Raw genomic sequence first — 22,586 nt, 5'->3', positions numbered from 1 at the left:
TCTGCAATGATTTTGGATCCCCCCAAAATAAAGTCTGTCACTGTTTTTCCATTGTTTGCCCATCTATTTGCCATGAAGTGATGGGACCAGATGCCATGATCTTAGTTTTCTGAATGTTGAGCTTTAAGCCAACTTTTTCACTCTCCTCTTTCACTTTCATCTAAAGGCTCTTTAGTTCTTCACTTTCTGCCATAAGGGTGGTGTCATCTGCATATCTGAAGTTATGATATTTCTCCTGGCAATTTTGAATCCAGCTTGTGCTTCATCCAGCCCAGCGTTTCTCATGATGTACTCTGCATAGAAGTTAAATAAGCAGGGTGACGATATACAGCCTTGACGTACTCCTTTCCCGATTTGGAACCAGTCTGTTGTTGCTTGTCCAGTTCTAACTGTTGCTTCTTGACCTGCATACAGATTTCTCTGTATGCAGGAGGCAGGTCAGGTGGTCTGGTATTCCCATCTCTTGAAGAATTTTCCACAATCTGTTGTAATCCACACAGTCAAAGGCTTTATAATTTTGTTATGACAGTTGTTGCTTGAAATATGTTCCACGTGCTCAGGCTTCGAAGCCTTTTTGGAACACTGAAATGTTTTGATGGTTGGACACAGCCTGTGTTCTCTTTGGCATTGGGGCTTGGCCCACTCTGGACAGGGGCCTCCCTAGGAAAGTAGGTGAGATTCTCCACTACTTTGGATGAACAGCTATGCAGACATTAGGTTCTTCCTAAACACTGTGTCCACAAGAACTCTGCTCAGTGTCCCTTGACACACACCCATTGATCCCTGCCCCACCTGTGCACCAGGCTGCCCCCTGCCCACCTCCAGGACCTGCAGGTCAAGCCCCCTACATACAAGAAAGAGTCCCCAAATGCTTCACGAAGGCAGCGAGGGGGCACGCTCCAGTCGGGGAGCCTGTCCCCACAGCCCTGTAATGGGGCTGCAGGACTGCCCCTCAGCCACCAGGAGGCAGTGAGGGGAACAAGCCAGGAGGTCCCAAGACATTCCCCAGAGAAGCCTCTGGAACAGCGGTCCCAACCTTTGAGCACCAGGGACCAGTTTTGTGGAAGACAGTTTTTCCACAAACTGAGGTGGAGTGGGGGGGATGATTTCGTGATGATTCAAGTATATCACATTTATTGTGCACTTTATTTCTATTATTATTACATCAGCTCCACCTCAGATCATCAGGCATTAGATCACAGAGGTTGGGGACCCCTGCCCTAGAGGACCCCCTTACAGAATGTTCTGGGGGGAGCCCTGGCACAGTCTCCCTTGGAAAGCTCAGCTGGGAATGCCCAGGACCCCACTGACCACAGGTTGAGGTGCCGCGAGGTGCTGGGGCCATCCCTGCCCCCTTGTCTCGTGCCCTCTGGAAGGCCGGGCTCCCCAAAACCACGCTGGCCAGCCCTGCTACTCCTCGCAAGGCTGTGTTTCTGGAAGGCGTTGATTCTGTCTTTAGGGGCTGTGCTTTCTTCAGACTGTGGACTCCTGCTCCCGGTTAAGATAATATTTTGAAGAATGTGTGAAAACCGTATGGCTGACCACGGTCCTCTAGAGCCTCCGTTCATGACGTCCGATCAGGCCTCTAGCAGAGCCCTGTGCCTGGCTCCTCGGTTTCGGATCACAGTATGGAGGAGACAGCTTGGCCTGGGAGAACCAGAGGGTGACCTCCTTTGGTCCTGGGTGTCCACAGCTGTTAATTTTCTTCAAAGACAGAAGGTCCGTGCGTCTCACAGAAAGCGGCTCCCCCAGGGGCCTTGGAGGCCTGAGAGGCCCAGTGAGAGGGTCACTGTGGCCGCGTTCAGCTGCAGCGGCTAGGGGAGAAGCAGCCAAAGCCGAGTGGCCGCCCAGGTCCCAGGCAGCCCCCAGGGCAGCTCTGGGTGTGGCTGGACTGAAGGACCCGAAGCCCCGTCCTCAGGGGCCATCATGGGGACTCGTGGGGACCCTGCAGGGCGGGAGGTTGGCTGGGCCCCTGAGCCACCAGAGCGGCCAGAGACACGACCAAAATGTCACCTGGTGAAGGAACGCGTCCCACCTCCTCCGTCTCCTCTCCTGTCCTCCCCAAGCCAGGGTGTCCAGTGGGAACGGGACTGTGCCCACCCCCCAGGTGAGGGCAGAGAGACACTGAAAAGAAGCCCTTTTCATGGGCTGAATTGTGTCCCCCTGACTGACAAGTTCACACGTTGATGTCCCAACCCCAGCATCACACAACATGACTGTGTCTGGAGACAGGGCCTTTAAAGAGGTGATCGGATAACATGAAGTCACGTGGGTGAGCCTGACCCCGTGTGACCAGGTCCTCAGAAGAAAGAAAGGAGAAAGCGACCCAGACACAGGAGGAGGACACAGGGAGAAGATGGCTGGGCATCCACACGCCAAGGAGAGAGGGCAGAACCCAGCCCCGTGACCCCCGACCTTGACTTCCGGCCTCCAGCTCAGTGAGAAAACACTCTTGTGCGGCTCCTCACCCAGTCGGCGGAGTTCTGTCAGGGCTGACTCATGCGGTCCACGCGGGAGCCGAGAGGAGGGCAAGCCGTCAGACAGAGCCCAGCCCAGCCCAGGGGCACCTCCCCGAGCCCGGGCCCAAGGGCGGCGCGCCTCAGCCTGGCCTCGGGAGCTCATGTGTGGAGAACACTCCCCCACCTGACGGGGACCTGGGGCGATGAGGGCCTGTCCCCCCGAGAGAGAGAGAGAGAGAGAGAGAGACAGAGACAGAGACAGAGACAGAGAGAGCGAACGAGGAGACCGGCCTGCGCAGGAAGCGAGGGCAGCTTGTGGAGAGAGGACCACGAGGCCAGGGAGTGGGGAAGCTGAGCAGACGCTGTGGAGAGAGGACCGTCACGTGGGCCAACGCACCAGAAACTCCCAGAGACCCCCCCTTCCTCCCTGGTGGTCCCCCCTTCCCCCCAGACCTCCCTCCCGTCCCCCCAGAGCCCCCACTCCTGGCCCTTCTTAGGCCGAGCCCATGCTGACAGAGGACGGATAAGCAGGCAGACTTGACATCCCAAGAGTGCCTGGCTGATGCCTGCTGGGGTGTTAAGTACCTGCACCCCCTCTTCCCTCAGCACCCACCGGGGGCAGGGGTCCTGCCCGGCTTAGGGTCCCCGGGGCATGGAGGGCCCGTCAGCAGCGCCGACCGACATGCTGCCTCCCTCAGGGGCTCCCTCCCTTCCGTAGGTCCTTCCCACTCACTACCCTGCTTCGGCGACAGTCCAGATAACCTGCTGCCCTTGGACCTAACTCAGCTTCTGGAGTTTAAGGAAGGTAAGGCAACGCCAAGCCTCCCTGGGGGTGGAGAGGTGGGAACAGGAAGCCCGGGAAAGAGAGCGAGGCCTCGGGGACCACACGTTCAGCATCGCCCGAGCTCTACACGTGAAGACCTGCCTCCAAACACCTGCCCCGGTTGAGGACCATCATCGCTTTCCTCATCCAAAGCTCCAGCTCTGAGGGTCAGTGACCTTCAGGGTGGTGTCTTGGCTGCTGGGAGGGGGCGTCTGGAGGGGGGTGGGTCCCAAGGCTGGAGCCAAGGCTGAGACCCACCTCTGCCCCATGTGTGGGTAGGAGCCTGGGCTGCTGCTTTGCTGACACACTGATATGGGGTGCGGGGAAGCTGGTGGAGGGGAGCCGGGTGGGATCTGAGGCCACACCCATCCACCCCGGGGCCCGCTGCCCCCCGCTCTGGGCCTCCTGCCTCTGCAGAGGCTTCTCGGCCACAGTGAAGGTCAGAGTCACACAGCAATCACTGTCAATACCGCTGTTCTCCGTCTTTGATTGACCAATTCTACAGCTCATTTGGGAAAGAAAGCCATTCTCCCTCTGGTATGTAAACCCTCCACCTTTTCTGCGTGTCTCTGAGATGCCCGGGTGCACCTTCCCTCTCAAGGTCCCTTTGATAACCGCAAGGTCTGGAAATCCCCATTCCAAATAAAGGAAGGTGAACTCATCACGTGAATCGCAGGAGACCTCACAAACACACTCCCTTCCGGTTCTGGGAAGTCACATGAGCTGGGGAAGACCAGGGGCTCCTGGTGGACATGCTGGAGACCCATCGAGTAGTCAGAACCACTGAAGACCAGAGTGCCCAACAGGCCCAGGGGGCGCCAGTCCCACCCATAGGCCTCTCCACCTCCTGGCCCACCCGGCCCTCAGGTTCGATAGGTGAAAAGCACTTGGTCTATACTGGGGAACCTGGGAGCCTCCCACTGGCCACCACCATGGCCAGTTTCCAAAGCCCGAGTTGAATTTATTTTGCCTGAAAAATCCCCTGCTCCCCTCTGTTAGCTAGTCAGTGTGAGAGATATTTAAAAATGGTATTTAAAACAAAGACTTTTAATTCCATTAGCTTCCTTTCTCTACATTTCCAGGTCAGATTTCCCAAGTTGCTTCCACTCTTTGGGGAACAACTCTCCCTCCGTGTAATTCAAGGATTTACTGTTAACTCCTATGCTGCAGAGAGAGGCTCCCAAGCCCTCCTGTCTCAGGGGGATGGGGCTGGGAACCCCAGTGCTGGGGCTTCCCCTCGGATATCCCAACAGTGGTAGGGGGGTGTGTGGAGGTGTGAACGCTTCCATTTGATCCCCTGCCCCCAGCCTGTCTTCCCTTCTAGACTGCTCCGTGGTGCACACCGTATTCCACGTCCCAGTCCACTCTCCTTACTCCAGAGCACATGCTCCCCACTGCTCCCCTCTACCGCCTGCCCATTCAGGCCCTCAAAGATCTCATTCTGTAATGGACACTTCCCACCCTGTTTGCACAAGGAAGCCATCTGGCTCCTGAATCAGTGACTCCGACCTAAAAACCCATCCCAATATTAGGCAGCTGCTTCCTACCAAGCCAGGCTTTAAGATCAGGGGTGTTTATACGAGAGCATGATTGGCCATTTGTACTAAAATAAAGAAAAGGCTGCTCACAGTTCCGTGTCTCTGAGCAGGGAGAGTTCTTTCCACGTGACTTACAAGGAACAGGAAGAAGCGACGGGTCTGCCCAGCCAATGTCCCAGTCGTCACGCGTCTCTGCCCTGAGTGACTCAGGACAAAAGAACAGCGACACCCTAGCAACTGCCGGGCTGACCAGGTTCCAGCTGTCACCAAATGGCCAGGGAGCCCCTAGACCCACCGTCCACCTCCAGCCCACCCCAGCAACCTGTCCTCTGACGCCTCTCAGTCCTCCTCACACAGCAAGAAGCAGGATGTGCCATCGGGGCCGTGTCCCAGCAGCTCCGGCTTCCCCAGCCCTCTGCACCCCATGAACAAGCACCCCTGAACCGGCCATCAGTGTGGCAGGGCTAGACGCTGGGAGGATGAGGTATTCTACTCCATCCCAGTTATCTGCTGCCTCAATTTGGATTCTAGAAAAGAAAGCGATACTTGTCTAGACATTTCAGTGACTAGCACCCCCACCCTCCTATTGTATGGTCCCCAAACCGCCTCCATTTGCAAATGGAGTACTGTTTATTTTCTCTTTCCATGTGAATTTCTCCCATCCTAGGAACCTGTGGTCTCCCTGAGCTTCCCAGCCATTGGAGACCAAATTTGCTGGATTCAGCACCCAGCTCTGCCCCCTCCTTGCTGTGTGACCATGGGCAACCTCTCTGAACCTCGGTGTTCTCAACAGTAAAAGGAGGATCACGCACATAAGAACCTCCCTCACTGGCTTGGTAACGTATGTAATCCCTTAAACTAGAGCTGGATGGTAGTAAGTTCCCTGTAAATGATCAGTTCTTCTGCTTTGGTTGTTATCCATAACTGGCATCCAGATGGCCATCCAGAGCAATTGAGATTCCACATCCATAATCTAGACTCCAGCAGCCATCCCACACCTGCCAGGGTTTCCTTAGATGTTTGAGAGCTGACAAGGGGCTGTGCTGAAATCCAGGGCTGGCCAGAGACAGATCTGAGGCCTCAGAGCCGTGTGTACGGGATGGGGAGTCGCTGCAGCAAACCAGGGCACCGTCCGGACTCTGTGGCGCCCCCTCCTGGCTGCCCGGGTGCCGTCCTCACTCTGTGGCGCCCCCTCCTGGCTGCCAAGGTGCCGTCCGGACTCTGTGGCGCCCCCTCCTGGCTGCCCGGGTACCGTCCCCACTGTGTGGCGCTCCTTCCCGGCTGCCAGGGCTCCCGGCCAGGGTGACCTGGTACTCACGGAGGTGGTGCGCGTAGCGGAGGTGGAAGACGTCACAGCCGTGCACGTGATGGTACAGGGTCTTCTCAATCAGGTCCTGAGGCTCGTACCCGGTCAGCTCTGTCACCCTAGGGAAGGACGGCAGCTCCTGGTGAGTTATACAGCCCTGAGATTGCCTTTCATTTACAGTAATGTCGGTTTTGCCAACGAATCAGATGAGAAACGGCTTGGTGGAGTTGTTGATGTTGGAAACTAAGTATGATCTTTTTTACAAGAAGAAAGTCTGTGAACCCCAGCCTGCTGCAGGACGCCACACTCTTCATGAGCAGGAATGTCCTTCTGAAACCACTAGTTAGAAGAAGGTTTGGGGGCTTTGCTGGTGGCTCAGTGGATAGCAATCTGCCTGCCAAGGTAGGAGACATGGGTTCAATCCCTGGTCCCATGTGGGAAGGTCCCACATGTCTCTGAGAAACTAAGCCTGTGCGCCACAACTGTTGAGCCTGTGCACTAGAGTTTGAGAGCCGCAGGGACTGAAGCCTGCATGCCTGGAGCCCAAGCCCGTGCACCACAGTGAAGACCAGCTCCCACTTGCCACAACGAGAGAAAAGCCCATGCAGCAACAAAGACCCAGAGCAGACAAAAATAAAAATAAATAAAATTATAAAAAGGACTTATTTTATGAAATCTGTGGGATATTTAAGAGTTTCAATAATAGTCTTAAGCAAGCAACTGCAGGAGGTGCTAAAAAAAAAAAAAATTTTGGAATGACTTAAAACTGTATCAAAACTCAGCAGTGGCCACAGGACTGGAAAAGGTCAGTTTTCATTCTAATCCCAAAGAAAGGCAATGCCAAAGAATGCTCAAACTACTGCACAATTGCACTCATCTCACACGCTAGAAAAGTAATGCTCAAAATTCTCCAAGTCAGGCTTCAGCAATACGTGAACCGTGAACTTCCAGATGTTCAAGCTGGTTTTAGAAAAGGCAGAGGAACCAGAGATCAAATTGCCAACATATGCTGGATCATCGAAAAAGCAAGAGAATTCCAGAAAAACATATATTTCTGCTTTACTGACTATGCCAAAGCCTTTGTGTGGATCACAATAAACTGTGGAAAATTCTGAAAGAGATGGGAATACCAGACCACCTGACCTGCCTCTTAAGAAACCTATATGCAGGTCAGGAAGCAACAGTTAGAACTGGACATGGAACAACAGACTGGTTCCAAATAGGAAAAGGAGTATGTCAAGGCTGCATATTGTCACCCTGCTTATTTAATTTATATGCAGAGTACATCATGAGAAACGCTAGGCTGGAAGAAGCACAAGCTGGAATCAAGATTGCCGGGAGAAATATCAATAACCTCAGATATGCAGATGACACCACCCCTGTGGCAGAAAGTGAAGAGGAACCCAAAAGCCTCTTGATGAAAGTGAAAGAGCAGAGTGAAAAAGTTGGCTTAAAGATCAACATTCAGAAAACGAAGATCATGGCATCTGGTCCCACCACTTCATGGGAAATAGAAGGGGAAACTGGAAATAGTGTCAGACTTTATTTTTCTGGGCTCCAAAATCACTACAGATGGTGACTGCAGCCATGAAATTAAAAGACGCTTACTCCTTGGAAGGAAAGTTATGACCCACCTAGATAGCATATTGAAAAGCAGAGACATTACTTTGCCAACAAAGGTCCGTCTAGTCAACGCTATGGTTTTTCCAGTGGTCATGTATGGATGTGATAGTTGGGACTGTGAAGAAAGCTGAGCCCTGAAGAATTGATGCTTTTGAACTGTGGTGTTGGAGAAGGCTCTTGAGAGTTCCTTGGACTGCAAGGAGATCCAACCAGTCCATTCTAAAGGAGATCAGCCCTGGGATTTCTTTGGAAGGAATGATGCTAAAGCTGAAACTCCAGTACTTTGGCCACCTCATGCGAAGAGTTGACTCATTGGAAAAGACTCTGATGCTGGGAGGGATTGGGGGCAAGAGGAGAAGGGGACGACAGAGGATGAGATGGCTGGATGGCATCACTGACTCGATGGACATGAGTCTGAATGAACTCCGGGAGTTGGTGATGGACAGGGAGGCCTGGCCTGCTGTGATTCATGGGGTCGCAAAGAGTCAGACATGACTGAGCAACTGAACTGAACTGAAGACTGTATCCCTTTTCAGGGTAAAGCTTATCAGAGGATGTTTAACAGTGAACTTCTTGGGACTTCCCTCATGGTCCAGTGGCTAAACACTGCACTCCCAATGCAAGGGGCCTGGGTTCCATCTGTGGTCAGGGAACTAGATCCCACATGCCACAACTAAGACCTGGTGCAGCCAAATGGATAAATACATTAATAAATAAATATATATGTTTTTTTTTTTAAAAAGAGTGAACTTGTTACTAATATCAGGAGAAGCTGCCAAGGTGAGAAAATGTCCTCTCGCTAGGGCTTTTGGGAAAGAGAACGTTTTAAAAATTACTGTGAATCCTTTAAAAATCCTCATAGTTGAAATATGCACAACATAAAATTTACAATTTTAACCATATTAAAGGGTACAATTCACAATGACCATCACCACTTCCACTTCCAGAACTTTTCACCACCCAGAACAGAAACTGTATCCATTAAACAATGATTCCCCACTTCCCCTCCCCAAGGCCCTGGCAATTTCTCTTCTACTTTCTATCTCTGTGAATTTGTCTACTCTAGAAATTTCATCTAAGAGGAGGGATATAATATTTGACCTTTTGCTTCTGGCTTCTCTTTCACTTAACATGCTTTCACGGTTCATTCCTGCCGTAGCATCTATCAGAATGTCATTCCTTTTAATGGTTGCATAACATTCTACTTTATGTAGACACTACATTTTGTTTATCCTTTCACCTAATGATGGATACTTGGGTTGATTTCACATCTCGCCTATTGCATGTGCAAACCTGTAACCCTCCTGTCCACAGTGGACACTGTTAACTGGCACAGCTGGTCTCAGGGTGATAATGCTATGATGGGGTGATTCCTATGGATGAGATATGGGGAATAATGGAGACACTGAGGCCTCTTTATCAATGGAGGACTGTCTTAGAGCCCCCAGAAATAGCAAAACATATATCCCAAACTGTTGTGACTGAAAGCAAGCCTTAAGCTCACTGTGGACATGAAAACACTCTCCTGGTGCTTATACGCCCCTACTTTGTTCTTATTTTCATTAAGCCTCAGGCATACTGATTTCCCACTTTAGCTCTTTGAAGAAGAGTAGTTCCCAGCTCCCACGATGGCATCATCACTAGCACATGGATCGCTCCACTCGCAGGTAAGAACTGCATGTGGCCGTGATATTGACTCCCAGGCCTTGGGCAACTGTGTTGGGAACCACGTCCCAGGAGGAGGTGGCCCCAACATCTTGGTGACAGATACTCAAGAACAGATGAAAGAAGGGGACAAGAGGAGATTCCAAGGGCGGTGAGGCCACGGTGAGAAATAAGTGGGGACTGAGGGTGGCACGGACTGGGGGCCCTGCTGGCCCAGATCTGAAATGCTAGCTGTAAATTAAACGGGGAAATTTGACCTCACTTTCATTCCCTAACCCGCTCCCCTTTCTGTTGAGCTCTGCATGGGCTTCGGGTCATAAATCTCTGTGAGCCTCATATTTCCCTGGAATCATTCACTATTTGGTGTACACATTTCCATGGTGTTCCTCCAGGGCAGGAAGGAGATGGGGCTCGAGGTGGGTAGAAAGGGAATTTGCACAGGCCAGAGCCTCTCAGGGCCCAGGGGACCTGTCTGAGGGCCACCTAGAACTTCAGGCCCCACCGGAGTCTGCCTCTGTGTGGCAGGAAAATTGAGACGTCTGGCTCCCCCCCACCCAAGAAGAAAACCAGGCATCTTTACCGTGTGGGAATGAAAGAGGCTTCCCAGACCCGTTAGACGTAGTTTCAGGACAATGGTCCCGAACGTGTAAATGAATCAGAAACACATGTATTAAGTTTCTCATCAAAGTACACACCGGCTTTAAAAAATTAAAGGGAAGGGAAGGCTTTGGCAGCATGCCTTCTTGGTTTTTTCCAACCCTCTAGTGTCTGAAGACCTGTCAGGGGGATTTGCCAAACCCCAAACATCGTCGGGTTCACCCATCCTTAGCAAAAGCACCAGCTACAGTTTCAAAGTGAAATACCACAAAACCCCTATGAACCGAATTTCAGGTTTTGTCGAGTTCAGTTTTCTCTGGGATTATGCTGGGTGGGTGGGTGGGGGGCGGCTGGGCCCCCTCCACCAGGCCCACCACCCTGGCCCTTGTGACTTTGGAGCTGCTGGGCTTCAGGCCAACCCCTCTCTGTGGCTTCTGGGGTTTGGATATAGGAACTGACGTCACACTACCAGGGCATTCTGCTGCCCACCCAGCACTGGGCCGGCTCCTCTGTCCCCCGGCCCAGTGGCCTTTCAACTGCTACAACCGCCTGAAGGCCAGAGTGTGAAGAATTTCCCGGCAAATTTCAGACCATCTTAAGGACCTCCTGGGTGGCTGGGGTTCAGAAGCACCTCAAGGCTTTGCTAGAAGTTTCCTTGTACTTGGAAGCTTCCTATAGAGACAGGAAGTCTTCCTTGGCATGACCACCTTGCTTTCAGCCCACCCCGAAGCAGAGGAAAACTCGCATCTGAGGTCCCTACAGGAGGAAGCTGGCCTCTGAGCTAAGGTTGCACACCCTCTTCCGTAAAGCCTTCCTTTGTCCCTCCCGTGTCAGAGCTGTGTGGATGGAACAGCTCGAGAAGACCCGAACTCTCTCCTCTGGGGAAACACCCCTCTTTCCTCTTCTAGAGAATTCACTGAGCTTCAGAGGCTTTCCCCAGGATGGCTGAAGAAAAAGTGGGAGACAAAACAAAGGAGAAACCTGTCATATTCTCCCAAATTTCTACAATAATAAACACAGCCAGTGGATTTTCTTGCAGTCCACTTTTTTTTGGTCTTTTTGGCTATGTTTTGCAGCATGCGGGGATATTAGTTTTTTAACTAGGAATCGAATCCATGCCCCCTGCATTGGGAGCATGGAATCTTAATCACCGGACCACCAGGGAAGAAGTCCCTTTTAGAAGTGGTTCCTAAGTCTGGAGAGAGCTGCTCTGTCACTGTGGGTGGTGCTGTCTACCCCATGCCTGGCTCCTCCCCTGCAGGTGCTCCCATCTTTACTGCAGGGAAACATCCCCGGGCAGCATCAGGCCAGCATCCTTCCCCTAAGGAGTTATGTTTCCTCTTTGGCTTAGAGTTTCTGGGAGCATGATGACGACTTTGTAAGGCCATGCCTTGCCATGCCTCTACCTCCGAGTGGTTCTGAGATGCATTTACGATTAACTAAACTAATTAATGTCTTCATCTCCCATCCTTAGCCAGGTAAGTTTACTTTTATTCCATGAATGGGTAAAATGATCAAGTTTATGTTATGTATATTTTACTGCAATGTTTTAAAAGTGGAAAAAAGACTTCCCTGGTGGTCCAGTGGTTAAGAATCTGCCTGCCAATGCAGGGGACATGGGTTCGATCCCTGGTTTGGGAAGATCCCACACGTCTCAGGGCTACTAAGCCCGTGCACTACAACTACTGTAAGTTTTAACAGATCTTTTTAAAAAAGAAGTGGAAAAAAATCAATAAATCCTAGCTTCAAGACATACAGGGAAAATGTGCTATACATATGTGTATTTATATACACATACATATATGTGCAGGCCTGCTTCCTAAGTCACTTCAGTTGGGTCTGACTCTGCAACCCTATGGACTGTCACCTGCCAGGCTCCTCTGTCCATGGGATTCTCCAGATAAGAATACTACAGTGGGTTGCCATGCCCTCCTCCAGGGGATCTTCCCGATCCAGGGATTGAACCCATATCTCTTATGTCTCCTGCATGGGCAGGAGGGTTCTTCACCACTATTACCATATGTGCATATACACACACACACACACACTACTGCCGTAAGTGTATATACATATATATTAATTTTTCTCCAAGAAAGCTCAGCTACACACACCAAAAGTCAGGAGTGGGGTCTCTGACCACTTGTTCCTGTCTGTACAGCCGAGGTATCTAAAAGGCCAGGAAGCAAGATGACTCACCTTGCAGGTATATCAGGTTTTATCCTTTTACAAACACTTCCCATCTACCATCTAGTTTCATCTTTCCTTTACAGCCCTGTGGGCAGCAGAGTGAATGAAGAAAACGGAAGCCCAGGGAGTGTCCCCCTCAGGCCTCCCCCTGCCAGCAGGCTCCCCCAGGCCGAGCAAGACAACAGGTCAGTGCCTCTGCCCCGTCCACCTTCCCTCCTCTCTCTGAGAAGAGATTCTCAAATCCCTGGGCTTTGCCCAGTGGCAAACAGTCTGGGGCTGCAGCGCCCCCTCCCCATCCACTGGAGGTGGCCTCCCAGCCCAGGCCCCGAAAGCTGCTTGTGGAGCTGAGCCCACAGCTCTCCCCCGGGGAAAGGCCACCTCTCTGCCTGCTGCCCCGTCCTGTGGTGACCGTCAGAGCCTGGCTTCCTGCCAGTTGGCGCTGGAAGGCCTCCCGCAACACACACCACTCAGAGTGGAAACTTTCTGTTTGTTTTAATGTCCTACCAACTTGACGGAGATATGAGGCAGAATCCGGACATCATGGGCCTGCAGAAAAGGCTGTTGCCTACAACACGTACTTCCAGTTCAAACTCCAGTGAGATAATGAAAATATAAACAAAAAAACAAGTACCTATAAGCTGGAGAAGCCAGTCACTCCTGAATATTAAGGTTGATACTAATTCTTTCAATTCTTGACTTCTTTTCACTAAATCTCTTTCTAATTCGCATTCTGAGTACGGCCTCCTGCTTGTTACATTTTGGTTTAATAGTGTAGCTTCCAGGGTCCGGTTTCCACCATCAGAATCTTCTGGAACTTTGCTGCAGCAGGTGCCAGACTCACCTGGAATCCAAGAATATCAGCTTCAGGTCGAGGCTGGCCCTGAACATGAACATGTTGCTGTGCAGCTTGATCTCGGTGATGGCGCTGGGCGGCAGCGACTGGCCCACAGCCACCAGCCCCACGATCTGGTAGCACGAGTCGTACAGGGACATGTCCAGCATATACTGCCTGATCTTCAGGTAGCCGCTGCAATGGATGACCTGGGAAAGAGAGACAGGGTCAGCCTCATACCTTCCTGACTCTGGGCCTGCTTGCTTTCTGGAATGAGCTGGAATATCCCCAAGCCCAGCCACTACTGAGCCCCGTGGCCAACATGCTGACAGATGCCTGATTCACTGCTTGGAAGAAATGAACTCTGCTTCTTTCTTAGGAGGTAATATCATAATTAAATATAAGGTTTGTCTTATGTAATTGACTATGCTTAGGTAACTCCACAAGAGGGGATTCTAACGTACTGCAAAATGGATTTAGGCATAATTAACAGGCTTCCCCTGTGGCTCAGATGATAAAGAATCCACCTGCAATGCAGAAGACCCGGGTTTGATCCCTGGGTCAGGAAGATCCCCTGGAGAAGGAAATGGCAACTCACTCCAGTATTCTCACCTAGAGAAGTCCATGAACAGAGGAGCATGGCAAACTACAGTCCATGGAGTTGCAGAGTCAGACACAACTGAGTGTCTAGCACTTTCACTTTAACTCAGGGCCAAGTTGCAATTAGATGGCACACAAAGACATTTTGGGAAGCTATGGTTTCTCCAGTAGTCAAGTATGGATGTGAGAGTTGGACTATAAAGAAAGCTGAGCGCCAAAGAATTGATGCTTTTGAACTGTGGTGTTGGAGAAGACTCTTGAGAATCCCTTGGACTGCAAGGAGATCCAACCAGTCCATCCTAAAGGAAATCAGTATTGAATATTATTGGAAGGACTGATGCTGAAGCTGAAGTTCCAATACTTTGACCACCTGATGAGAACTGACTCATTGGAAAAGATCCTGATTCTGGGAAAGACTGAAGGCGGGAGGAGAAGGGGATGACAGAGAACGAGATGGTTGGATGGCATCACTGACTTGATGGACATGAGTTTGAGCAAGCTCTGGGAGTTGGTGATGGAGAGGGAAGCCTGGTGTACTGTAGTCCATGGGGTTGCAAAGAGTTGGACATAACCTTAGCAACTGAACTGAACTTTTTGTTCCATAATGTTTACTTCAGTAATGATTCTTATGCTTATCACCCCCTGATGAGGATGAACTTGGCAACTGTTAACTTGACATTGATATCATTTGACAAACTATATCACTCCAGTAAATTAAGAATTCTTTCAGTGCAAAAAGCCCTCATTTTAAATTTTACCTTATTTATTTTTTGGAAATATTTATTTATTTGGCTGTGCTGGGTCTTAGTTGTGGAATGTCAGTTTAGTTGCCCCACAGCGTGTGAGAACTTAGTTTCCTGACCAGGAATCAAACCTGCATCTCCTGTCCTGGAAGATGGATTCTTAACTACTGGACCATCAAGGAAGTCCCTATTTACCTTATTTATAATTTAAGATTTTATCTACTGGTAATAAGCAAAAAAGATGGTTGTTTCTTGGAAGAAAAGCTATGATAAACCTAGGCAGCATATTAAAAACCAGAGACATCACTTTGCTGACAAAGGTCCATATAGTCAAAGCTATAGTTTTTCCAGTAGTCGTGTAGGGACTTCCCTGGTGGCTCAGATGGTAAAGCGTCTGTCTACAATGCGGGAGACCCAGGTTCGACCTCTGGGTTGGGAAGATCCCTTGGAGAAGGAAATGGCAATCCACTCCAGTACTATTGCTTGGAAAATCCCATGGACAGAGGAGCCTGGTAGGCTACAGTCCATGGGGTTGCAAAGAGTTGGACACGACTGGGCGACTTCACGTTCACGTACATGTAGGGATGTGAGAGTTGGATCATAAGGAAGGTTGAGTGCCAAAGAATTGATGCTTTAGAACTGTGGTGCTAGAGAAGACTCCTGAGAGTCCCTTGGACAGCAAGGAGATCAAACCAGTCAATCCGAAAGGAAATCAACACCAAGTATTCATTGGGACTGATACTGAAGCTGAAGTTCCAATACTTTGGGCACCTGATGTGAAGAGTCAAGTCACTGGAAAAGACCCTGATGCTTGGAAAGATAGAGGGCAGAAGGAGAAGGGTGTGACAGAGGAAGACGGTCGGATGGCATTACCAACTCAATGGACGTGAGTTTGAGCAAACTCCGGGAGATAATGAAGGACAGGGAAGCCTGGTGTGCTGCAGTCCATGGGGTCACAGAGAGTCAGACATGACTGAGCGACTGCACAACAACAATAAGCAAAAATTCAGAGTGGCTATATAGAAACCCTTCTATTAACAACTGTTCTAGGCAAGAACCGTATACAAGAAAGTGTTTGTAGAGTTGCAGATGTCAAACAGAAACATGTGCACAGCTTTAAACCTCAATATTGGAAGCATTTACATAAGTTACAGTCAGTAAAATCTTGAAAGGCTCAAGATCATCCTAACAGTAGTGATGAGCAGCTAAAATATTCTCTTTTCAAAAATTTTCCTCCAGTATTCCCAAATGCACTCAGTCTTTGGAGCTGGAACAAACCTTACCCATGAAACCTATCCTCCCATTTTACTGATGAGGAAATTGAGGACAAGGTGGGTGATGGGTTTTACTTAAGATGAGCCAGTTGGATGGGTAATAAGAGTCAGAAACAACCCAGGACCCAAGTCTCCAGAAGAATAGCTCCTGTGTGTGGGGCAGTGCTGCAGGCTCCCATCTCTGAGGCTGGGGTTCTGGGACAGCAGATATGAAACTCATTGCCCAGATTATGAAATAAGCTTGAGGTGAAGGTCAAAGGGAGGAGCTAGGAGTGAGGCTCAAAGGAGGGGGCTGAGGAGAGGCTGGGGAAAGGCAGACCCTGGGATGGAGAGGAAGGGAGAAGGGTATTCCAGAAAGAGAGGACAAAGACACAAAACCATCCCCTCTCTTTTCACTTCACCCCTCCCTCCTTTTATACAAATTCTCCTGCAAAAAGGCTCCTTTCTGAAGGGATAGTTAGGGAGTTTGGGATGACATGTACACACTGCCATATTTAAAATGGATAACCAATAAGGTCCTACTGTACAACACAGGGAATTCTGCTCAATGTCATGTGGCAGCCTGGATGGGAGGGGAATCTGGGGGAGAAGGGATACATGTATACAAATGGCTGAGTCACTTTGCTGGTTCACCTGAAACTATCTTAACATTGTTAACTGGCTACACCCCAACACAAAGTGAAAAACCTGAAAAAATAAAAAGGCTCCTGTCCACCTTTCGCTCCAGAGTGATGGGCTTAGGATCCTTTTCTCTGCAGCAGGACAAAGTCTAGATGTGGCTACTCTAGAGGGACTGCCCTGCGTGCAGAGTAGAACCTGCAGGTGCCAAGTCAAATATTACCCTTAGCCCCATGTATTCCTGGTCTCAACGCAACCCAACCTGCCTGGGACATCCTTGTAAAATGCCAGCTTTCGCATTTGCTATGAGTGGTGTCCCTAGAAAGTTCTACATTAGGCGGTATAGAACGCTTAGGTCTCCCCACCTGCCTGTCTGCAGATATTCCTGAATGTGCAGCAGAACACAGAGCACAGTGAAGACCCGCCACCGCCCCCTCTCCACCTGTGAGCCCCGAGGCTGGGTACCTTGTATCCACTGCATGTCAAGCCAGCGTTTCTTTTCGCCAAGACACACTTCATTCGAAGAAAGAATGACCTCTCGATCTCATACTCTGAAAGCAGGTAGGAGGTTAGATTGGCAAACTGTCCCACAACGTTTTCCCTGACTTCATCCCCAGGCTCTCAATAAACCCTCAGGGCCAGATCCAGCAGCTAGAGTCCTCCGCGCAGGGCCGCCCAGACCCCCAGCCAGAGCACTTTTGCTGGTGACCAGGAAAAGTCCCTTGGACTGCAAGGAGATCCAACCAGTCCATTCTAATGGAGATCAGTCCTGGGTGTTCTTTGGAAGAAATGATGCTAAAGCTGAAACTCCAGTACTTTGGCCACCTCATGTGAAGAGTTGACTCATTGGAAAAGACTCTGATGCTGGGACAGATTGGGGGCAGGAGGAAAAGGGGATGACAGAGGATGAGATGGCTGGATGGCATCACCGACTCAATGGACATGAGTCTGAGTGAACTCCGGGAGTTGGTGATGGACAGAGAGGCCTGGTGTGCTGTGACACATGGGGTTGCAAAGAGTCGGACACGACTGAGCGACTGAACTGAACTGAGGCCCTGGGTGGTGGCTAAGAAGGTAAAGAACCCACCTGCAATGCGGGAGAACCAGGTTCAATCCCTGGGTTGGGAGGATCCCTTGGAGAAGGGATCCTGCCTGGAGAATACCATGGACAGAGGAGCCTGGCGGGTTACACAGTCCATGGGGTCATAAACAGGCGGACATGACTGAGAGACTAACACTTTCACTTTCAGGCCTCCAGTGGGTTGAGGAGACTAGCCTGGCCCTGTGTGGCTTCCATGTGCTCCAGAAACAAGGCCATATCAAGAACCTCAGAAACACCAGCCTGGGGCCAAGGTGAGAATCTCTGTCTAGGGACCCTGCCCAGTTCAACCTGCCCGTGGTCCCTCTGGCAGCCATGGAGAGGCCTGGTGTCCGGAGAATTGCCTTGGCCGGCCTCGGGCTGGTGCTGTGCTGCCTGGTAGCTTAGAAGCATCTGACTTCCCGCATCTGACCAGGACTCAGAAGGGCAGGCTTTTCTTTGGCAGAGGGAGCCAGCCCCAGGGTGCCTCCCATCAGTGTGCACATGACCATGGGCACCAGGACTGCCCAGCCACATGGGACTGGGCACACGGCCCAGTGAACCCACTGGGCCTGATCAAAGCGTTCACCCTGAGTTACAGCACTGGGTGGACCCCGCTCCCCACCCACTCCTTCTCTGGCTGCCCAAGCCTTTCCTTCATTCCCTTCCAAGCCCTCACACACAAATCTCCACCTTACTATTGCAAATGCAGACATCCCCCAAGAAAACGGGCTTCCCATGTGGCTCAGTGGCAAAGAATCCACCTGCCAACGCAGGAGACGTGGGTTCAATCCCTGCGTTGGGATGATCTCCTGGAGAAGGAAACGGCTACCCACTCCAGGATTCTTGCCTGGGAAATCCCATGGATGGAGGAGCCTGGCGGGCTACAGTCCATGGGGTCTCACAGTCGGATACGACTGAGGTGACGAACAACCTGAGCAAACACCCTCCGCCTTACTGAGCGGACATCCGCTCTCTGGGCACGGACGGTAGAGCGTCCTCGCCCCGGGTGAGAGCGAGGTCAGTCCACTCTAAATAAACAGGCATTTGGTGGTGGTTAATAAATTAATTTTTAAAGAAAGGTTACCACGGGGAATGGAATGCCTTGCGCCCCTCCCAGTCGCCTCAGAGGCGCCGGCTCCCCCAGTGGGCGGGGCTTTCACGTTTACCCATAATTCCTCCGCCCAGGCTGGGGCCGGGGAGCTTCCCTTTAACATGGCGGCCAGTCTGCCACGGTTCCACGCTCAGGTCTAAAGAACATCACCCCCAGAAATTATACAGTTTGGGGGAGAGCGCCACGTCTCATTATTTTCTTACCATAAAACAATGAGGTCAGTTCAGACACAAAAAAATAACTCTGAAGATGAGAAATCGGGGAGAAAACGAACCGCTTGTGAACCTCAAAGCCTGAACGCTTGCTTGGCTGTGGAAATGAGTCCCACACAGCCCCCACCTCTCCCAGACCCACTCCCACTGTGTTGTTGGCTCACCTCAGACGTGAACCCCACGGGGAAACTGGATGTGTCTCGCCATAATCCCAACTCTCATTTACTGTCATTGTCCAAACACTTTTTAAAGGCATGGAAGGTAAAAGGAAACCAGAGCTAATGGCAGAAAGCCCTCTCCCCTGCAATCAACTCACTGTAATTTTTAAAACAATAACACATCCAATATCTTGTAAAAGCCTGTAGTGAAAAAGAATCTGACAAAGAATATCTATAAAAGCGTATCGCTTTGCTGTCACCTGAAACTTAACATTGTGAGCCAGCTATACTTCAATTAAAACAAACACACACAACATAACCTTCTGAGGGATTCTCTTGAGATTCCAGCGGTCATTGTCCAACTTTAAACCACCGCACAGCGAAAGCACTAGATTCAGCAGCAGCGTGCTCTTCTAGCTCTCATTTTGTTAGAAATTACTTCTTTAGAGTCGTATTCCTGTTCATTTATGCAGCCAGACCATTTCCAAGGACTTAAGCACCAGAGGTCACAGCTACAATTAAGGCCCCATCTCATCTCAGAAACCAGCTTACCAGTGTCCATGCTTGGTGGACTCATGGTGACTATTTCTGGGGCTAAAACAGGAGGGTCGCAGAGCTGGATCTGCAAGTGGTTTTAAAACAGAGTGCTGGTCTGTGTTCTCTCCTAGCCTTAGAAGGACCCATCCCAGGAGGAAGCAGTAAGAATGGAATCCATTTTCTTTCCCCCTGTGGCTGGCTACCCCATTCTCATCACATTTGACACTTCTTCTTTGGCATTTTATCTCACTGTGGAATTTTGGCCGAGTTGGAATTCCATAGCCCAAAGCAGACGAGTGACACATTTATCAGCATACCGGTTGGTCTCATTGGACCATGGGAAGGAATTACAATGCCAGGGCCCTTGGATTAAGTCTTTCTGTGTCTTCCTAGCATGTGTAGCAGTTGTAAATTAAGGAGTCTTTTGTGTGAAGACTGGTTCCACACTGTCCATGGAACAGCCATACCACATCTATTCTAAGGGTGCTTATCACAGTGGGCTATAAATGTGCTACTTTATTAACACATAAAATAATAAGATCCTGCAACAGAATCACAACTCCTGCAATTTCAAAGCAGTGGTGAGCATAACCAATATGTTTAAATACCTGCAACTATAACATGAAGTGAAAATACCTGTGATTTCTGTTGTAGTCAAAGCCACAGGTATTAGTGATACTAAGATGGCTTGCTGTCTACAGTCTACAGGCAAAGGAAACGCTAGATCTCAACTAAATAGGGAATAGATGTAATTATCTCAAGCAATTTCATGGTCTCCCTTAGTTTTATCCTCAGACCCTGTGGTTAAGAAGCCCAGAGATAGACCTGGGTTGTTGGCATTCTAAACCAGGAGCACCTTAGGAGGGAAGGTTTGGACCACTTTTCTCTGTCTCCTGCTCTGCACCTCTCACAGTCTCCAGCACATGAAAGGAGATCAGCAGTATTGCTTTAAAGGACACAGGCATAAGAGCAAACCCCTACTCCGTGGATGCTGCATGTTTGCTGGAGGGACCCTGGATGGGCAGCGTGGGAAACAAAGCCCTTAGGTCATAACAAAGAGCATCGTTTGGAGTTCATTCTGGTTTCTTATCGTCTGAAGGAAATACCTTGGAGCAAATGATGGTGAAGAGGCTGGTGGGCTGCCAGGACAGCCGTCATCTCATCATGGTCCGAAGGATGGATATACTCATAAATGCTGTTGCCCGTGAGCTCCACCTGCCATGGAAAGGAAAGGGGGAAGAGTCAGGAATCTTCTCTAGGACTTTGGGGAGGTGGGGAGGGAGGAGGTGAAGTTGTATCACAGGTGTGCACCCTCCAGGGGGAAGCAGGACCTTGATCTCAGCTTACAACCCACACCCTCCCCACCCCCGACCCCGACAGAAACGTTTGCCTTTTTTCAATCAGCGCTCAACCGTCTCCCAACAGGGCCAGGAGAGTCCCGAGCAGGAGGAAGTGGAATGAAGGATGGAAAAGGTGCACCATGGATCGAGGGACCCTCCCAGTCTGGGCAGCACCCTTCACACGGGAGGTACCTTAAATCAGACTGAAGGGGCTTCGCTGGTGGTCCAGAGGTTAAGAAACTGTTTGCCAATGCAGGGGACACAGGTTTGATCCCTGGTCTGGGAAGATCCCACATGCCTCAGAGTGACTAAGCCCACGACTACTGAGCGGGTGCTCTGGAGCCTGTTCTCCACAGGGAGAGAAGCTACTGCAGCAAGAAGCCTGCACACAGCGATGAAGACCCAGCACGGCCAGAAATAAATTAAATAAATAAATAAATCTTGGAAAAAAAAAAAAAGAAAAATAAGACAGGAGCCAGGCCCATACTTGACCTGCTGCCCTCGGGAATGGGTAGCCAGGAGACGTCCAGAGCAGACAGCCCCTGACCTCAGGGGCTGAGAGGGGAAACATGGGGACTCCCTTTGATTAAGGATGACTCTCCCCAACAAGGTCCTTCCCCTGGGACCACCGCCAGGCCTCCTTCACATGGCCAGAAATGCGTCTGGTCCAGGGTCACTGTGTTAACCCCATGGCTCCCACTTGTGGGTGCTGCTGGTTGGCTGAGTGACCTCTGGGAGGGGGTGGACCACTCCAGTGAGCCACGTGACCTGAGGGCTGCTCCCCTGATATTCACACACCACCTACTTCCAGACACACCCCAGGGAGGAGCCCACGCAGGCCTGGAGGCCATGTTCCTGCTGGATCAGACTCGGCTTTTTGCATTTAGGCATGGGCCTCCCCAGAAAAGTACCACAGTCACGGTCTTTCCACAGAGGTCCCTGGAGATGACTCACAGATCCTAACCTTGAGGACTTCTGGACTGTTCTCCCGAACACAAGTGTCACGATAGGGGATGACAGAGATCCTCAGGACCTGGGCCTGCTCTCCCATCGGAAGATGGGCCGTAGTGTAGAATGTTCCAAAAGCTACCACCTTTTGGAGCAGTGGTGGCGGATCCTCTTTCAGATATCGACAGTACAGGCCAGGTTAGCGAATCAATGTACCTGGTATCAGTCAGGGCCCCTGGGGCGGTGGTGGTACTACAGCCAGTGGGAGCCCCACAGCCCAGTGCGGGAAGACGCGGAGAGGTGAGGAACTGCCTTTGGGTGGCACAGAACCTTAGGTGGGTCTGAGGAACCTTCTCGGCCCTGCCCCCAGGGGAGAGGGCGCCATCCGAGAGCAAAGGCAGGCCTGTCCCAACCACCTCTTCGTGGCTGTTCTTAATCAGAGCAGAGACCTGAAAAAGGGGAGCCTCAACGGTGCCCCCTTGTGCAGCCCCAGCAAGTGGTTTAAAGGAGAGGTTCTCCCGGGAGCTACCGTTCCAAACCAGGGTCAAGGCCATCATCAAACTAGGGGGGGCACCAGAGAGGGGAAGGGGTTCAACCCACTCTTCCACCCACTTTCTCCAACGTGTTGAGATGTTTAAGAGTTGTCTTTTTATTCAGAACAAATTATGTTTCTGGTCCGCTAAGTAATCTTGGTCCCTAAAAAAATGGTTTTCTCAGTTCTACTTTCTGTATTATTCATGGAATGTTTTCCCCAACATTATACAGACCAATAGAGAGAATCTGCTTACAGAAACCCTCCCTCTCTACCTCCCCAACCTGGCACTTTCCTGATGACCCAAATGGATATTTGCCTATGTAGAAAGTTACTCTGTCAGGGCCTTCTCTGGTGGTCCAGTGGCTAAGGACCCCGAGCTCCCAGTGCAGGGGGCCTGGG

General features: G+C 50.7%; 1 protein-coding gene across 2 annotated transcripts in view; it reads right to left on the bottom strand.

The window, feature by feature from the left end:
- Positions 1–22,586, bottom strand: part of SIM2 (SIM bHLH transcription factor 2) — a 51,519-nt gene that overhangs the window by 11,936 nt on the left and 16,997 nt on the right. For both annotated transcript variants that reach the window (XM_025293721.3, XM_025293724.3), the window contains exons 4-7: positions 20,471–20,579; positions 16,731–16,816; positions 13,040–13,239; positions 6,139–6,245 (exon numbers count right to left, since the gene is read on the bottom strand). In XM_025293721.3, coding sequence (XP_025149506.3) covers positions 6,139–6,245; positions 13,040–13,239; positions 16,731–16,816; positions 20,471–20,579 — 502 coding nt within the window. The remainder of the gene's footprint in view (positions 1–6,138; positions 6,246–13,039; positions 13,240–16,730; positions 16,817–20,470; positions 20,580–22,586) is intronic.

This window comes from Bubalus bubalis, chromosome 1 (assembly GCF_019923935.1).
Source record: "Bubalus bubalis isolate 160015118507 breed Murrah chromosome 1, NDDB_SH_1, whole genome shotgun sequence".
Taxonomy (NCBI): domain Eukaryota; kingdom Metazoa; phylum Chordata; class Mammalia; order Artiodactyla; family Bovidae; genus Bubalus; species Bubalus bubalis.
This window is presented reverse-complemented; position numbering and strand designations above follow the sequence as displayed.